The sequence below is a fragment of the Pundamilia nyererei genome, unplaced genomic scaffold (assembly GCF_000239375.1).
Source record: "Pundamilia nyererei isolate P.nyererei 1_Seehausen unplaced genomic scaffold, PunNye1.0 scaffold00002, whole genome shotgun sequence".
Lineage (NCBI taxonomy): Eukaryota > Metazoa > Chordata > Actinopteri > Cichliformes > Cichlidae > Pundamilia > Pundamilia nyererei.
The window spans coordinates 2,980,838-2,994,093 of NW_005187403.1; the positions used below are offsets into that span (position 1 = coordinate 2,980,838).

The 13,256-nt window shown below is 37.3% G+C and overlaps 1 protein-coding gene across 2 annotated transcripts in view; it reads right to left on the reverse strand.

Annotated features, from left to right (window-relative positions):
• Window positions 1-12,871, reverse strand: part of LOC102200231 (netrin receptor UNC5D-like) — a 183,036-nt gene extending 170,165 nt beyond the window's left edge. For both annotated transcript variants that reach the window (XM_005720159.1, XM_005720158.1), the window contains exon 1: window positions 12,531-12,871. In XM_005720159.1, coding sequence (XP_005720216.1) covers window positions 12,531-12,615 — 85 coding nt within the window. In that variant the 5' untranslated portion in view covers window positions 12,616-12,871. The remainder of the gene's footprint in view (window positions 1-12,530) is intronic.
• Window positions 12,872-13,256: the final 385 nt, after the last annotated feature.

The window sequence follows — 13,256 nt, forward strand, 5'->3', positions numbered from 1 at the left end:
AAAGGAAAGGACGTTGCCTAATAATTATGCACACCTGATATAGGGTGTTGATGTCATTAGACCACACCCCTTCTCATTACAGAGTTGCTTAATTGGTAGTAGGCTTTCGAGCCTATACAGCTTGGAGTAAGACAACATGCATGAAGAGGATGATATGGACAAAATACTCATTTGCCTAATAATTCTGCACTCCCTGTATAGTCATATATCGTTTGGCTGATGCTTCCCCTTACACATGCTTCCCCTTTTACATGTGTGACTATTCTGATTAAACTATTACCATTTACTTCCATTTTTCCTTTCACTGGGTTCCTCACCGGTTGATATAGATTTACATTTTTACCTAGCAGCTCATGTTTGCATGCCATCTGCTTTATATCTATGAAACACAAGAGCAAATGCAGTTATGCATTATCCTGTTTTATGTTTAGTTATTCAGTTATGAATAATCAATGAATTTCCTAAATACCTTTACGTTAGTGATGGTCACATGGATCTTCAAGGTAACCCTTTTAAGCCACATTTAATAAAGAGTCACAGTCATCTCAACAGCACATTGTGGTAACTTAAACGCACAGAGCATGAATCTTGCAATGACTGCAAAGAAAGCTAGTTTTTTTTCATAACAAAAAGGCTATGAGGAGTCCCCTTACTTGGTCTGAAGTTTGCTTGAGTAGTGCTGATAATGTGTGTGCTCACTGTTGGGTATAATCCATTCCAGGTATACTGTATTCGCATTGCATTTCTCTGTATTGTAGTATTGTAATGCAACACATTACTGTACTAAACTCAGTAATCATATTACAGTTACAATATGTTATTACTTGTGTTACAAAGATTACAAAAGTAATAACATCAGATTATCTGCCTGACGTGCAGATAATACTATGCTATCTGCACGTCAGGCAGATAGAATTAAAAAAAAGATAAACAATGCATTTTTCTTCTTGAGCTTTTTGCTACAATATGCTGATTTCAGTATGTCTGCATGGAAGAGGAAAATGGTGGCGCGAACTGGAGATGGACATTACCTTTATTTGTATTGCAAGGACAGGATTGCTATGGTATGGTATTGCTAGCTTCATCTGTGTTTATTTCTTCTTACATCGCTTTGAAGTCTCCATGGACTGATTTTCAACTGCTTTGTGTTGTTGGTTTTGTGTTCATAAACAAGATCTTATGCATGTCCTTTTTAGGATAGGGAAATATCAGTGTGTGGGCCTGTTGTCTCAGGTTTATACTGGTTCTTTTTTATTATTTTATTTTTGCTTTTAAATTATTAGGCTTATATTGTTAAAATGTAATTATGTGGCATTACATTTCAGGTCATTTTACAGAGTTACAGAGTGATGCAAGAGGAATGTAACCAGTTGTGTAACAAAATTACATTTTCCAGTGAGTAATTAAGTAACGTAGAGTGTTACTTTTAAGAAAACTAGCAAGTAATATGTAATTCATCACTTTGTTTGACTAATTACCTCAACCTATCGGTTACATGGTTCAAATCATGCTTGTGAATGAAACTGGTTTTGTGTCTTTATTTACTTTTTTGTTATTTTTTAACACGGTAATGCTGTTACTGTAATATTATCCAAAAACATACACCCAAAATGTTCTGCCCTAGATAACTGCCAACATCAATTATGTTGCTTATCTCACAGCTAGCACAGCTGTAAGAGTCTAAGAGGAGAGAGAGAGACATCAACGTCACAGAAGGTTTGGTGAACTCTGAACTTATAATTACTGAAGCTGTGGATAAACCTGCTTTTCATTGCTATAAATAAATAAAAACAAAACAGTAAGCCAAGATAAACAGTTAAATAAAAAGCAGATGTAATGAGGCACAGTGTGGTTTTAAATATCTCCTCTACATCCTCCGCTTAGGGTTTCTCTGTATTATTGTAGGGTCTTTACCTTACAATCTAAAGTGGCTTGAGGCAACTGCTGTTGTGATTTGGCACTATATAAATAAAATTGAATTGAATTGAATAGCAGTTTGCGTGCCTCCTGTCTGAACCAATAAAACCTTCTGACCCAATGCATGTCCAAAGATGAACTGCAGACCAACTGCACTTCAACACATTGAAATCGATATTCAAGATAAGATAGCAGCAGTGGATCTGTCTTGAACATATGGATGGATGGAACACAATATGTTCAAAAATGAATAAAAAAAATGGAAAGAACAAATGTATAGGAACAGTCTCAAGTGACTAATGTTAGGGGCAAGTTTGAACCAAGAAAGGGCTTTTTTCTGTAGAGAGATGTTCTCCAGGAGCTCTGGGTTCTCCATCAAAAACACAGGCATCTATTTGAGGATCCAGAGCCATCAAATTAATCAGAAGCTTCATTTATTTTGTTTTATGTTTGTTTGATGTTAAATTTTTACAAACAACTGACACATGCATACACATGTTTCTTAAGTCTCGCTACTACACTAATGTTGCTCTGGGAAACAGAGTTAGAGTTGTTTAAAAGCTTACTTTGCTTAGGAAATAATTATCTCTTACTATTTTGGGAACAGAAGTTACCAATTATAGGTTATCATAGCAATAAGCTGCGATTTTGAGTTGTAGTTGCTATTCATTCTTTGTTTTTTTTGACTGATGACACAGTCTGTTTGCACAGTTCACTATAATTTTCGGTTTCATACATTTTAGATTAGCAATTGTCAAAGAGTGTTTGATAATCTTCTCTCTTGTCTCCAGGAATGAAAAACATAAAGGCACAAAGGCAGTTGTCATCCAGCTTTGCGTTTTATTTTATCAATGACAGAGCTTTGTTGGTTTTAAAACATACAGTCACACATGACTTCAGAGAGGTATTATGTCAGCTTCATATGCTCAGAGGGACTCTTAAACCCCATCCTGTTTCTGTGACACTCATAAAAGCACCAAATGGCCCTTGAGGATGCATATGAATTCAAAAAGGCAATACTAGACATAAGAAATGTGGATGAACCAGCCTGTCTCGCAACAGTCAACCAACTTTTCAAAAAGTACTGTGTTCATAAAAGAGAAGGGACAAAGACAAAACAAAAAACAAGATCCAGAACATTTAAACATAGTTCATCTTGAATGCCATCAGTTTGGAAAAAGCATGGCATTTAAGAACTCTTTCATCTCGCAAACTTTGATTTTTGTCTACGCAAGTGCATAACTGTGGTTCAGTTGTGCATTACGCAACCTCCCCCACACACCACCACCAACAAAAAAAGACAAACATACTGGTCTAAAGCATAACCATTTAATATAATGGGGGGTAAGATATCTTTTGTGAGGAACAAAGGAGCCTTAATTGGTTGTGATCCGCAGGTTTATCTCTATGGAATTCCTACAATTTCCTCTTTTTTTGGATACGTTTCCAGTATGTTTCACATCAATCAGTTATGTCCTTCATAATATGATAGACTATGGTGAGGGTCCTTTTTAGACTGGGGTGCCTTTCAAAAACTGCTGATGTGATGGTTAAAATCATGATGACTTCTGCATGTAAAAAAAATGTACACATACCAAACAGACATTCTGTAAACACACACTATACCAGCACTTCACTACCCAGTCATTAAATATGTATTGCTTCTGATTATGCTTGAAATTAATTTATCATGGAGAGCAGAGATAGGCGCTCAGTGTTACTGACAAACTGATGTGGCAGTTACTGATAACATGAGATACTCAGATATTCTGCACTGTAAACCTCGCGTCTGTGTTTCTCTCTCCCTCTGCTTTTTTCATCTTACATGCCCTGCTCTCTTACATTACCTCTGCAGTCCTGGCTCCTTCCTCCTTCAGTCAGGTGAGTTGAGAAATGATAGCAGAACCAAAACATTTGTCACAGCTATAAACAACTGAAACTAAATTACACCGAAAGGAATTGCAAGGGAGGTGTGGACAACAAGAAAACGATGAAGGGTCTGGGCATTTACAAAAACACAAGCACTTTAGAGGAAACAACAGTGCTACCCATAGGTATAAACTGTGAGCTACAAGGGAGAGAAAGAGAAAGAGAGGTTAAGAGAGAGTGTTTGGCATTGAAGTGAATGGTGTACGCTATGAATCTAACATTTGTGCCAGTGCCCTTGAATTAAACAGTGAGACATTCAATGGTGCATTGTGGATGGGCAGTTATCTCCAAGGCCTCCTTTTCAGTATTATTTCAAAACACAAGGAAGCAATACGCGCTTTTATCGAAGAGTAAGTTAAAAGGTTGTGGATACAAGGCTGAGGGCAAACCTGCAGGAGGGAAGTGAAATAGCAATATTTGGCACCATGTTATTCTTCCCACCTGTGAGCACATAGAACATACATATGGGCATAATGCAGTGGGTTTATGGGAAAACACAAGCTGTATAAGCTATGCTTGAGGATTCAACACCTATCAGTACCTGTCAGTACTGGGTTTATCTGGGTTAATGGATAAATAGTGGTTTGGCTGACTTTTACAAATCTATTTTTTAGTCTGTCCTCTCTTCTTACTATTACACCACAAAAACTGAGAAACCGTACAAAATGTAAATAAAAATATACAAAAATGATTTTCATGCTGTCAAATTTATAAACTTTAATATGTTAAAACAGTATAAAGAAAAAATATGGCAAATATTCCAGAAAAATTTGGGGTGTCACTCTAGATTAAAATTAATAGGGATTCATTTGTTCTTCTCGGGATCTCTGTGGCTATTGGTGTTTTTGTCCACAGTTCTTTATTCCTAAACCTCTCTGGTCACTGGATAACATAAGTAACAATACTGTTTAATAAATAATGATTATAAAAATATATAAGCTCACATAAGCCGGCTAGACACTTAAGTAGACCTCAACCAATATATAGCCAAGCAAATATTATCATCTGACATTAACTGTAAAGCAATCCCTCTGTAGCCACATTTGTAATCTCTCCAGTCTGTCCAGCAGAGAGCATTCTGCAACTTTCCTGTTGCATTTGGAGCACCATAAACACAACTAGCAGATGACTGAAATAGGGCAGAGCATAAACTAAATGAGTAAATGCACAACTACACATAATAAATATCAGGGAAATCTGTTCATGTTTTGTGTGTTTAAAAATAAAATCCCAAACAATAAATTGAAATCTTTGCTGAGACAATTATTGGTCTTTGTACTCTACTGTAGTAACTGTAGTCAGGAAGAGCTCTACACAACCATGCTTGAATTCAATAGATATATAATGTTCCAGCAACCAGTTTATAATATAGTGGGTTTTTTTATTGGTTTTTTAGTTATTTATTTATTTTTGGCTTTTTTAGCCAACAAAAAGGACTCTGTTCCAATCAAAGATCTGCAGGAAATATTATATCTAAAAGTTTTCAAAATCCCAGGATCCCATAAAAAAAAGAATAGCTATCTTACAGTTAGGGCTTTGTCCAAGCAGCCAAAACACGGTCAATATTTCCACATATTTGATTTTGCAGCTTTCTATATTCCCTGTAGAGAATATTTCTTTTGGCTCTTTGACTGCATGAGCTCAGCTCCTTCGGAATGTGGAGAATAAATGACAGAAGATGGGGTTGATAGGTTGGGGAGAGAAATGGGTTCCCCTTAAATAATGCAGTAGTGAAACTGGGAATATGACCACCATGCGATCTCCAGCAGAATAAAAACAACAGTGGATACTAGCCCAGCTGGGCTCGTGAATTCATATCATGTGTAATGTCAGTTACGTGAAAGCCAGAGCTTGAGCAAGATTCTGGCAGTCATTTTTGTGATAAATTAAACATGGCAGAGATGACTCCATTGCCTTTTATCCACCTCCCCATTTCAATTCCCCTCCCTCTCTGTATCTCTGTTTCTCTCTTAAGTTTTTTCACTTACTCCATGCTCAAGCCCAGATGCATTTTTAGTAGCACAAGGAGTTGCATGGTCAACTCACAGAAGCTTGATCAATGAATTTATGAAAGACAACAAACATGGTCCTAATATTATACATATAGCATAAGCTTTTTGTTGCACAAAGGTTATAACAGCACTGTAGTTATCCAACCAACCTGATTAGTCTTGCTTTGGGTTGACAAGTTACGGTCCAATGCACATTTACGACCCTACCTAATATAGCCCATTTGGACCTGAGATGTTGAGAGATGTTTTAAAAGAAGCTGCTGAATCTTGTCCAATTCATTCACATCCTTAGGTCATGCCTTTCACAGAAACCTGCCTTTCTGCTGTTTGTTTTTGTTTTAATGTCTTACCTTGTCACACAGTTACAAGAAAAGGTTTGTGAACCTTCTGGAATTATCAGGTTCTTTGATTACTTAAATTTTGTCTACATGTTGGCCTAGACAAAATAGGCTTGTAACACAATTGTCAACTATTCCAGTTTTCATTTGTTAGGTAGATATTCATTTTTCACTTTTAGAATTCAATCTTTTTTTTCAATGCAGACTGTGCCAGCTTGTACACCTAACATCCCTCTCCCCCACAGAATCCATCATCACGCTTCAGATCCCATCACTGTTGCCAACTAAACGACTCTGTTACTAGATGTAGCCACTTTTCACAGCCCTTCAGCAAAAATCTATGGACAGTACTGCCATGCAAATGATGGTCTTCTCTCACTGTATGCAGTGATATGAATTCAAAAGCTCAGCTAGGCTGGTATCTCTCTCTGTTCTTCTGCTTTGTTAAGAGACTAAGAGAATTGAAAGACTTTAAATGCAAATACAAACTGATTGAACTAATAGTGGCATCAAGATAGTGGTGTTTTACAGCTTTGCTACAATACTTATCATCATCAGTGTTATCAACAATTGTTTATGTAGTCTTTTTTTAAGAAAAACATTTAGTAGAAGTTACATAAAATGATATTTATTTTCCAGAGATGCAGTAATTGCTATTTATTGTTGCTGTTTTTGGCGGCAATTTCAATATATAAAATTAATACTTCACTGAAAACAGATGTTAAATGACAAACTAAATAATATTCCTGAAATAAAAATACTGACTGAATTTTAAAAATAATACACAGGGGTTAGGGGTGCATGAATATGCCCAAAAGGGCTATCACAATTACTGAGATCACAATCATTTGTCACTGATACATAATTGATTTTGGTGACATCAACATTTTATTGCAGAGTCCCAACAGCTGTGAGACCCTCTCTACTTTCCCTGCTTTTTGCATAAAGCACAGGTTTTGCCACAGTGGAAAAAAATATCCGCGAGGGCATAGCACATCTTTTGTCCAGTATGTTATTTGAACAAATATATTTAGCCAAATTGAATGTGATTCCTGTGGTGATTTCAGTGTGCCTTTGTGAGCTGGATGAATACACTCACCCGCTTTACAGGCTCATTCTCAGTTATACAATTTATGTTAGCAACCACTGTATTGTTCTTCTTTGCTTACATGCAATCATCATATTGCAAGTTGTGGTGTATTTTCAGATAGCTGAATAAGTTTGTTGTGATGGTTTACAGTGCACACAGCTCTACAGCATTCTTTGCATATGAGTTGTTCTTGGTGAACATCACTTCCCTAAATTTGAAGTCTCTCTAAAGAACTGATGATGATCTGCTTCAAGAGACAAGCTCTTTGCCTTCCCCAGTGACAGACAGCTGATTTTTGTTTTGATGGTCTGTAGTATATCAGTGCGGTCAAGTGCACTCAGGAAAGTTCTCGCTGAGTGGTGCAGGGAACAGCTGTGATTGGCACATGTAGACATGGTTATTAGGCAGTGATTTTAGGGAGCACTTGATTGCTTTGTGTTCTACTGGCAGAAAATGCATTTTCAATATCTTTCAATCATGTTCATTTAATTTTGAGAAGCCAAAATCACAATACTAGCAGTATTAGTAAAAAATTAGAGGTGCCATTACCAATTATTGATTTAATTGATTTTTATATATTTATATATTTCATTGTCATTGAATGTTAGCCTAAATAATACGTTTACAGTAACATGGGAATTTTGACTCAAAATTAAGACTAACAGAAACTTTTCTTCTGAAAAACTGAAATTAGTTGTTGCCAAACGGTGTACCTACTGATGGGCTGTGAGGCAAGGCCAGGCAGGGATATGTTTTTATTGCAAACTGTAAGCTATACACCTACACAAAAAGCTATGAATAGACTGTTTTACTGTATGTATGGGTGCCCTAAAATAATAATTTAAAGAACTTCTGTAACAGAGAAAACCAGTGTATTTGTAGAGCATTACAGATTAAAGCAATTTGATTGACAGCAAAGAGGTTAACAAGGGAGGAAATGGATCAGTTTCATTTGTATAGCAAATCATACATACCCATCACACCACATGACTGACCACAGAAAAAAGGAGGGGAAAGGCTGTCAGTAGACAGTGCTGCTAAAGCTACCTGTCTTATGACTTCAGTTGCACCTGAGTAAATCACCTGCCACTGCTAATATAGTGGGCAGCAAGCTAAAGCAGAAGTAGGACTGGCCTTTTTCACCAGTGTACCGTAAGCCAGGTTTTAAATACAAAAGCTAAAATCATTAACCTAGCTAGTGCAACTTAATATTTTATTAGCCTGCTGATGTTATTCTATGCATAAGAAAACAGCTAAAAACACAGACAAAAATAAATGCTATGACTGAAAAGTCATGATTATGGATTATTATGGAGGAACTGGTGGAACATCATGTGCAATAAATACACCTTGAAATTTTGACTCGCCCACTGGTGTGACTGTAAAAAAAATTCCAAAACCACTAATTCAGATGTTATGCATAAAGATTTGACAATCGTGAACCCGTTATTTAAAACTAGGCTACTTCATTATTAATAGCTATACATAAAGTGCATTATGCTATAGCCTAAAGTAATTGCTATACCAATAGTTTGCTAATTGGCTGTGTTCAGGTGGTTTTCTATGCTTTATTTAATGCTTTTATATGCCATAGTATGTGTCATTGTTATACTATTTGTATGCATTTAAATGCTATTGTATGTTGTCCACTTTGTGCTCTGTAAATCTGTCATATTTACATGATTTTTCTTCAACAAATTGATGCTGTTTTTGTTGGGGAGCAATTTTCAGCCGCAAATATATTCGATGCATCTAGAGTACAGAAATATATATGTAGAGTGCCCATGTTCATCATAATGAAGAACCCATTCCAACCCACTGCAGCCATGTCGCACAGATATGATATTAATTCTTCTTAGACAACAATAGAGCTCTTATTCACAGGGGAATAAGCTTGTTATGGCCACTAACTTTCTTCTGGCCTCTTTTTAAAAGAGATCTCTCTCTTATTATATTTCACACCTGTCTGCTACGCCCCTCTCTGAGCGCCTGAATCACCCACACCTGAAATCCATCTGATCATCAGTGGAGGTGGATATCAAGCCACAGAACCAGCCTTCCTTGGCACTTGACCACTGAACCTCTTGTTCAAGTGGTGTTGTTTGGCACTGCTGGAATTGTTTTTGATAGTATCTTTGTGCAACCCTGCTCAGCTCACCCTTTGTCTTCCTTACTAGCTGTCAGAAGTGTTTTCCTCAATTAGACTTGATAAGGTTAAAGAAGCTTTGTGGGGGTTATCACTCCCACAGCCTACCTGTCCCCCAAAGCAGTCAACCTAGGAGAAACACTGAACACGTCTGTAATGTTCACTGGTGCTGCTCAACATTTTATCAGCAGCATTTCCTCGCTGAATCCCCCTGCAGGCACTGACTGCAAGGTTCCTCTTTTGGGTTAAGGTCTTTTTTTTGTTGTCACTTGGTGTTCTCGGCACGTTAAGAATAAAATTGCTTGTTGAACACAAGTGATTTATCCCATCATTGAATGCATTTGGATGACCGTGTTTTAACTTGGCATCTAACTGATAAATAATATTTACTTATAGGGGACTCTCTACATGTATGTGGCTATGGAAGTGAAATTTAGTGTCAACACGTGTGAGTAACGTGCCATTTATATTTTATCATGTGCAAAGTAATCTTGCTTTTACATTATTTAACCAGTTGTGTGTGTGTGTGTGTGTGTGTGTGTGTGTGTGTGTTTGTGGAGACTGCCTTTCCATAGCACTTAATTTCATGTCTGAATAAAGTATTTGACTGCAGACATCAATATTATTGTATGTTATAAATATTTTTAAGGCCCAAGTGAAAGCCATTTCAAATCCGAAAGATATATTACAAAATACGTCCATGCAGCCTTTAAAAAATGTGTAGGGCAGACAAGCACATTTTCCTTTCATGCACTAACATTATTATTGTTTTTCTATCCAAGCATATTAGGTCAAGCCTTTGAAAAAAATCATGTAACACTTCACATGGAAATGTAGCCATGGTAGCTGGTTCTATAAATACAATTTACGGTCAGTCTTGAAAGGTTATCTCAAACACATTTCTGCCTTAGTTTAAACCTACTTTTCTTTAAAAGATCGGTAAAAACCCCCTGATCCTTACATGCAAAGTTGCCCTTAAGATACTTTGGCTTATTATAATATTTATGCTATGTAAATTTCCAAGTTGAAGCTGATTTCAAAACTTGGGATGCAAAAATAAAAACCTTGGGGCTAGTTAACTAATTGACTTGCAAATGCACCTTTGTTACGCTACCATATGAGATAAATGGATGTCAATAGGTCAGGATGGATTTGGCGGAAACAAAAAAGATTCTCTGATTATCTATTCTCTGACAAAAGACAGCATATAACATGTGCATAACCACAGGTTTCATTAGTGTTGTCAGTTAAGTAAAACAGTTTTCTGTATTATCATTAAGTCAATGAACATTCAAATCTGCTGGCTAAATAGAACACGTCACATCATGAGTAACCAGCTTACTGATGATCAGACATTCTGAATCTGGTAGTGACACATAACTGATAAATTCAGATGTTTACTTTCATGTGATATAATGTCATAAAAGACAGGCCTGTCTTATGTAGGGGAAACACCAAAAACACGTGTAATCTAGATTTGACAAAATGTTCAAAGGAGCTGAAGCTGCATCTGTTGTTTACAGCTTTTTGCAGGAGTCTACTTGCAACCTCATAAGGTTAAAAAAAAAAAAAACAACCCTCTGATCATCCAGTTGCAGAGGAGTGGACATAAAAATGGCTAGAGCAAGCCCCAAATTGGGTTTTTGAAGTACAGTACTTTTTCCCAGTTACATTGTATGCGCACAAATAATGAGCCTTTTAGCCTTTTTTTTTTTTGCATGCCTGTCAACATTCGAACAAAAAGCAGCTACTGTCAGAAGATATGCATGTGCGTGCATATTTGGCGAAGGGGGGGAGGTATTTTATTGTTTAATGTAAAGCAAGAAAAATGAGGAAGGCCACCAAGCTATCAGCTTCTCTAGTTTTACCAGTATGCTATCAACATAGCATCACAATTTGCACATTGCGAAACATACCCCCCCCTCACCAGCAATCATAATTAAACAAAATGCCATGATTTAACAAATAATGTTAAACATTGTCCTGGCTCTCAATTTCAGTACGACAAAGCATAGGAGTGGAAAACTACATTCAAAGCATGTTTCACTAGTTTGCTCCATTACCATACAATCACCCAGCAACCAACAATGATGCACATGGGCACCAATGTTAATATATTCAAAAGCATATAATTGCTAGAAAGCCCACTTGAAATGTGAATAATGTGTCATTTATACCATACCTTGTGCATAATTTAGTCACTAAACAGCACGTTTGTATATTATAGACGATATAATCAGTATTTAAAGTGTGAGCAGTTTTATTACAGTCTGCTTTCATTCACAGTGAGTGTCATCATGAGCAACAGAAAGAATGAATGAATGGTAAGCTTTTTTGAGAAGCCTCAGAAGAAGAAAAGTAAGATGAGAGCAGTAAGAAAATGAGGGACAGGACAGGACTATGCTGTGCTAAAGGATATGAGTCGGTGTTCTTGAGGTAAAAGTCACTGCCATTGAATTAAGACATTGTTATTAATTGCTATTAAGCCACTTATAACTGGTCCATCACAATACTGACTTTGTCTAACTGAGATGGGTTTAACATTGAAAATATAACAAATTTCCCACGCGTGGAACTAATAAAAGTTATGTTATCTTATAAATAAAATAAACAAAAAACACAACGGGACTCTCAAACATTTCTTGAGTGAAATCAAAGTCAACCAGAACCCAGTCATTTTAACTGTACTCCAGAGAGAATATCCTTAAGGAAGCAAATTTAGATTAGTAATAAGCATTTTGTTGCACTAGTAGAAACTGACGTTAAACCTATTAAAGCAGCATTTATAAACAAATCTTAGCCAGTCTGTTGCGCACGACAAAAAAATAAGAAAAAACTCGTCCTAATTTAATTTGAATTTATGTGATTTATAAAGGTGTCTGAAGCTTTATTGTTTGTTTGTTTGTCAAGCAGACATAAATTGCTAACACTACCTGGACATGAAAAAAGATTACTTTAAAAAAATCCTAAACAAGTAGAGTCAGCGTCAGAAACACAGTCTGTCGGGGCATACACCTTTTTATTGAGTTTATTCGGGAGGACTGAGACGCCCCCAAAAGCACTGAGCTCTTCAAAAAGTGTCTCGGTGTTGAGCTTACCTCTCGCTAATGTGGTCGGCGCCTGCGAACCAAGAAGCACAAAGATGAAAAAACTCAGGTAGCATCCTCCCGAGAACTGTCCCATCACTGCTCTGCTTGTCTCCCTCCCCGTCGGGTCTGGGGGCACCGGCCTCGGGTCGCGTGCATTTGTCGTTTGCACGAGCCTCCTTTTAACACGTTTCCGTGTCCTGATGAAAACCTCTGTCCAGGTGGGCTAGTACGTGTCCGCCAAAGAGGACCGTCTCCTAACGGAATCGCAGTGCGGAAGGAAGAGATGGAAAGCGGTGCGGAGCTTTCAGCACTCGCCACTCAGCTGCGCGAGAGTGGAATAATTAGACTGAGCGCGCGCGAGCCAACAGCTTTCGCTGTTTCAGAGCGCGAGAGAGGGCGAGAGAGAGAGAGGGAGATAAAAAAAAAAAAAAGTGAGTACGAGGTCTTGTTGAAACCCCGATGGACCTGTTAGGGCTTGACAAAACGTGTGCGTGTGTGCACGTGCACACAGACAGTTGTTTGTGCTCGCGCCTGTATTGACCAGATGTAATGACCAATTACCTCTGTCCTGTTTCTGACGTTTCCAGAGGCATTCGAACCTGTAGTTCTGGACGACAGTGTGGTCATTAAAATCGACACCGGTGTGTTGCATCTCTTGCCAATGGCATTGTCTGGAAAATTACGATTTTCTAATTACTGCCGTTAACATATGACCATATGGCTTACAATTGGTGT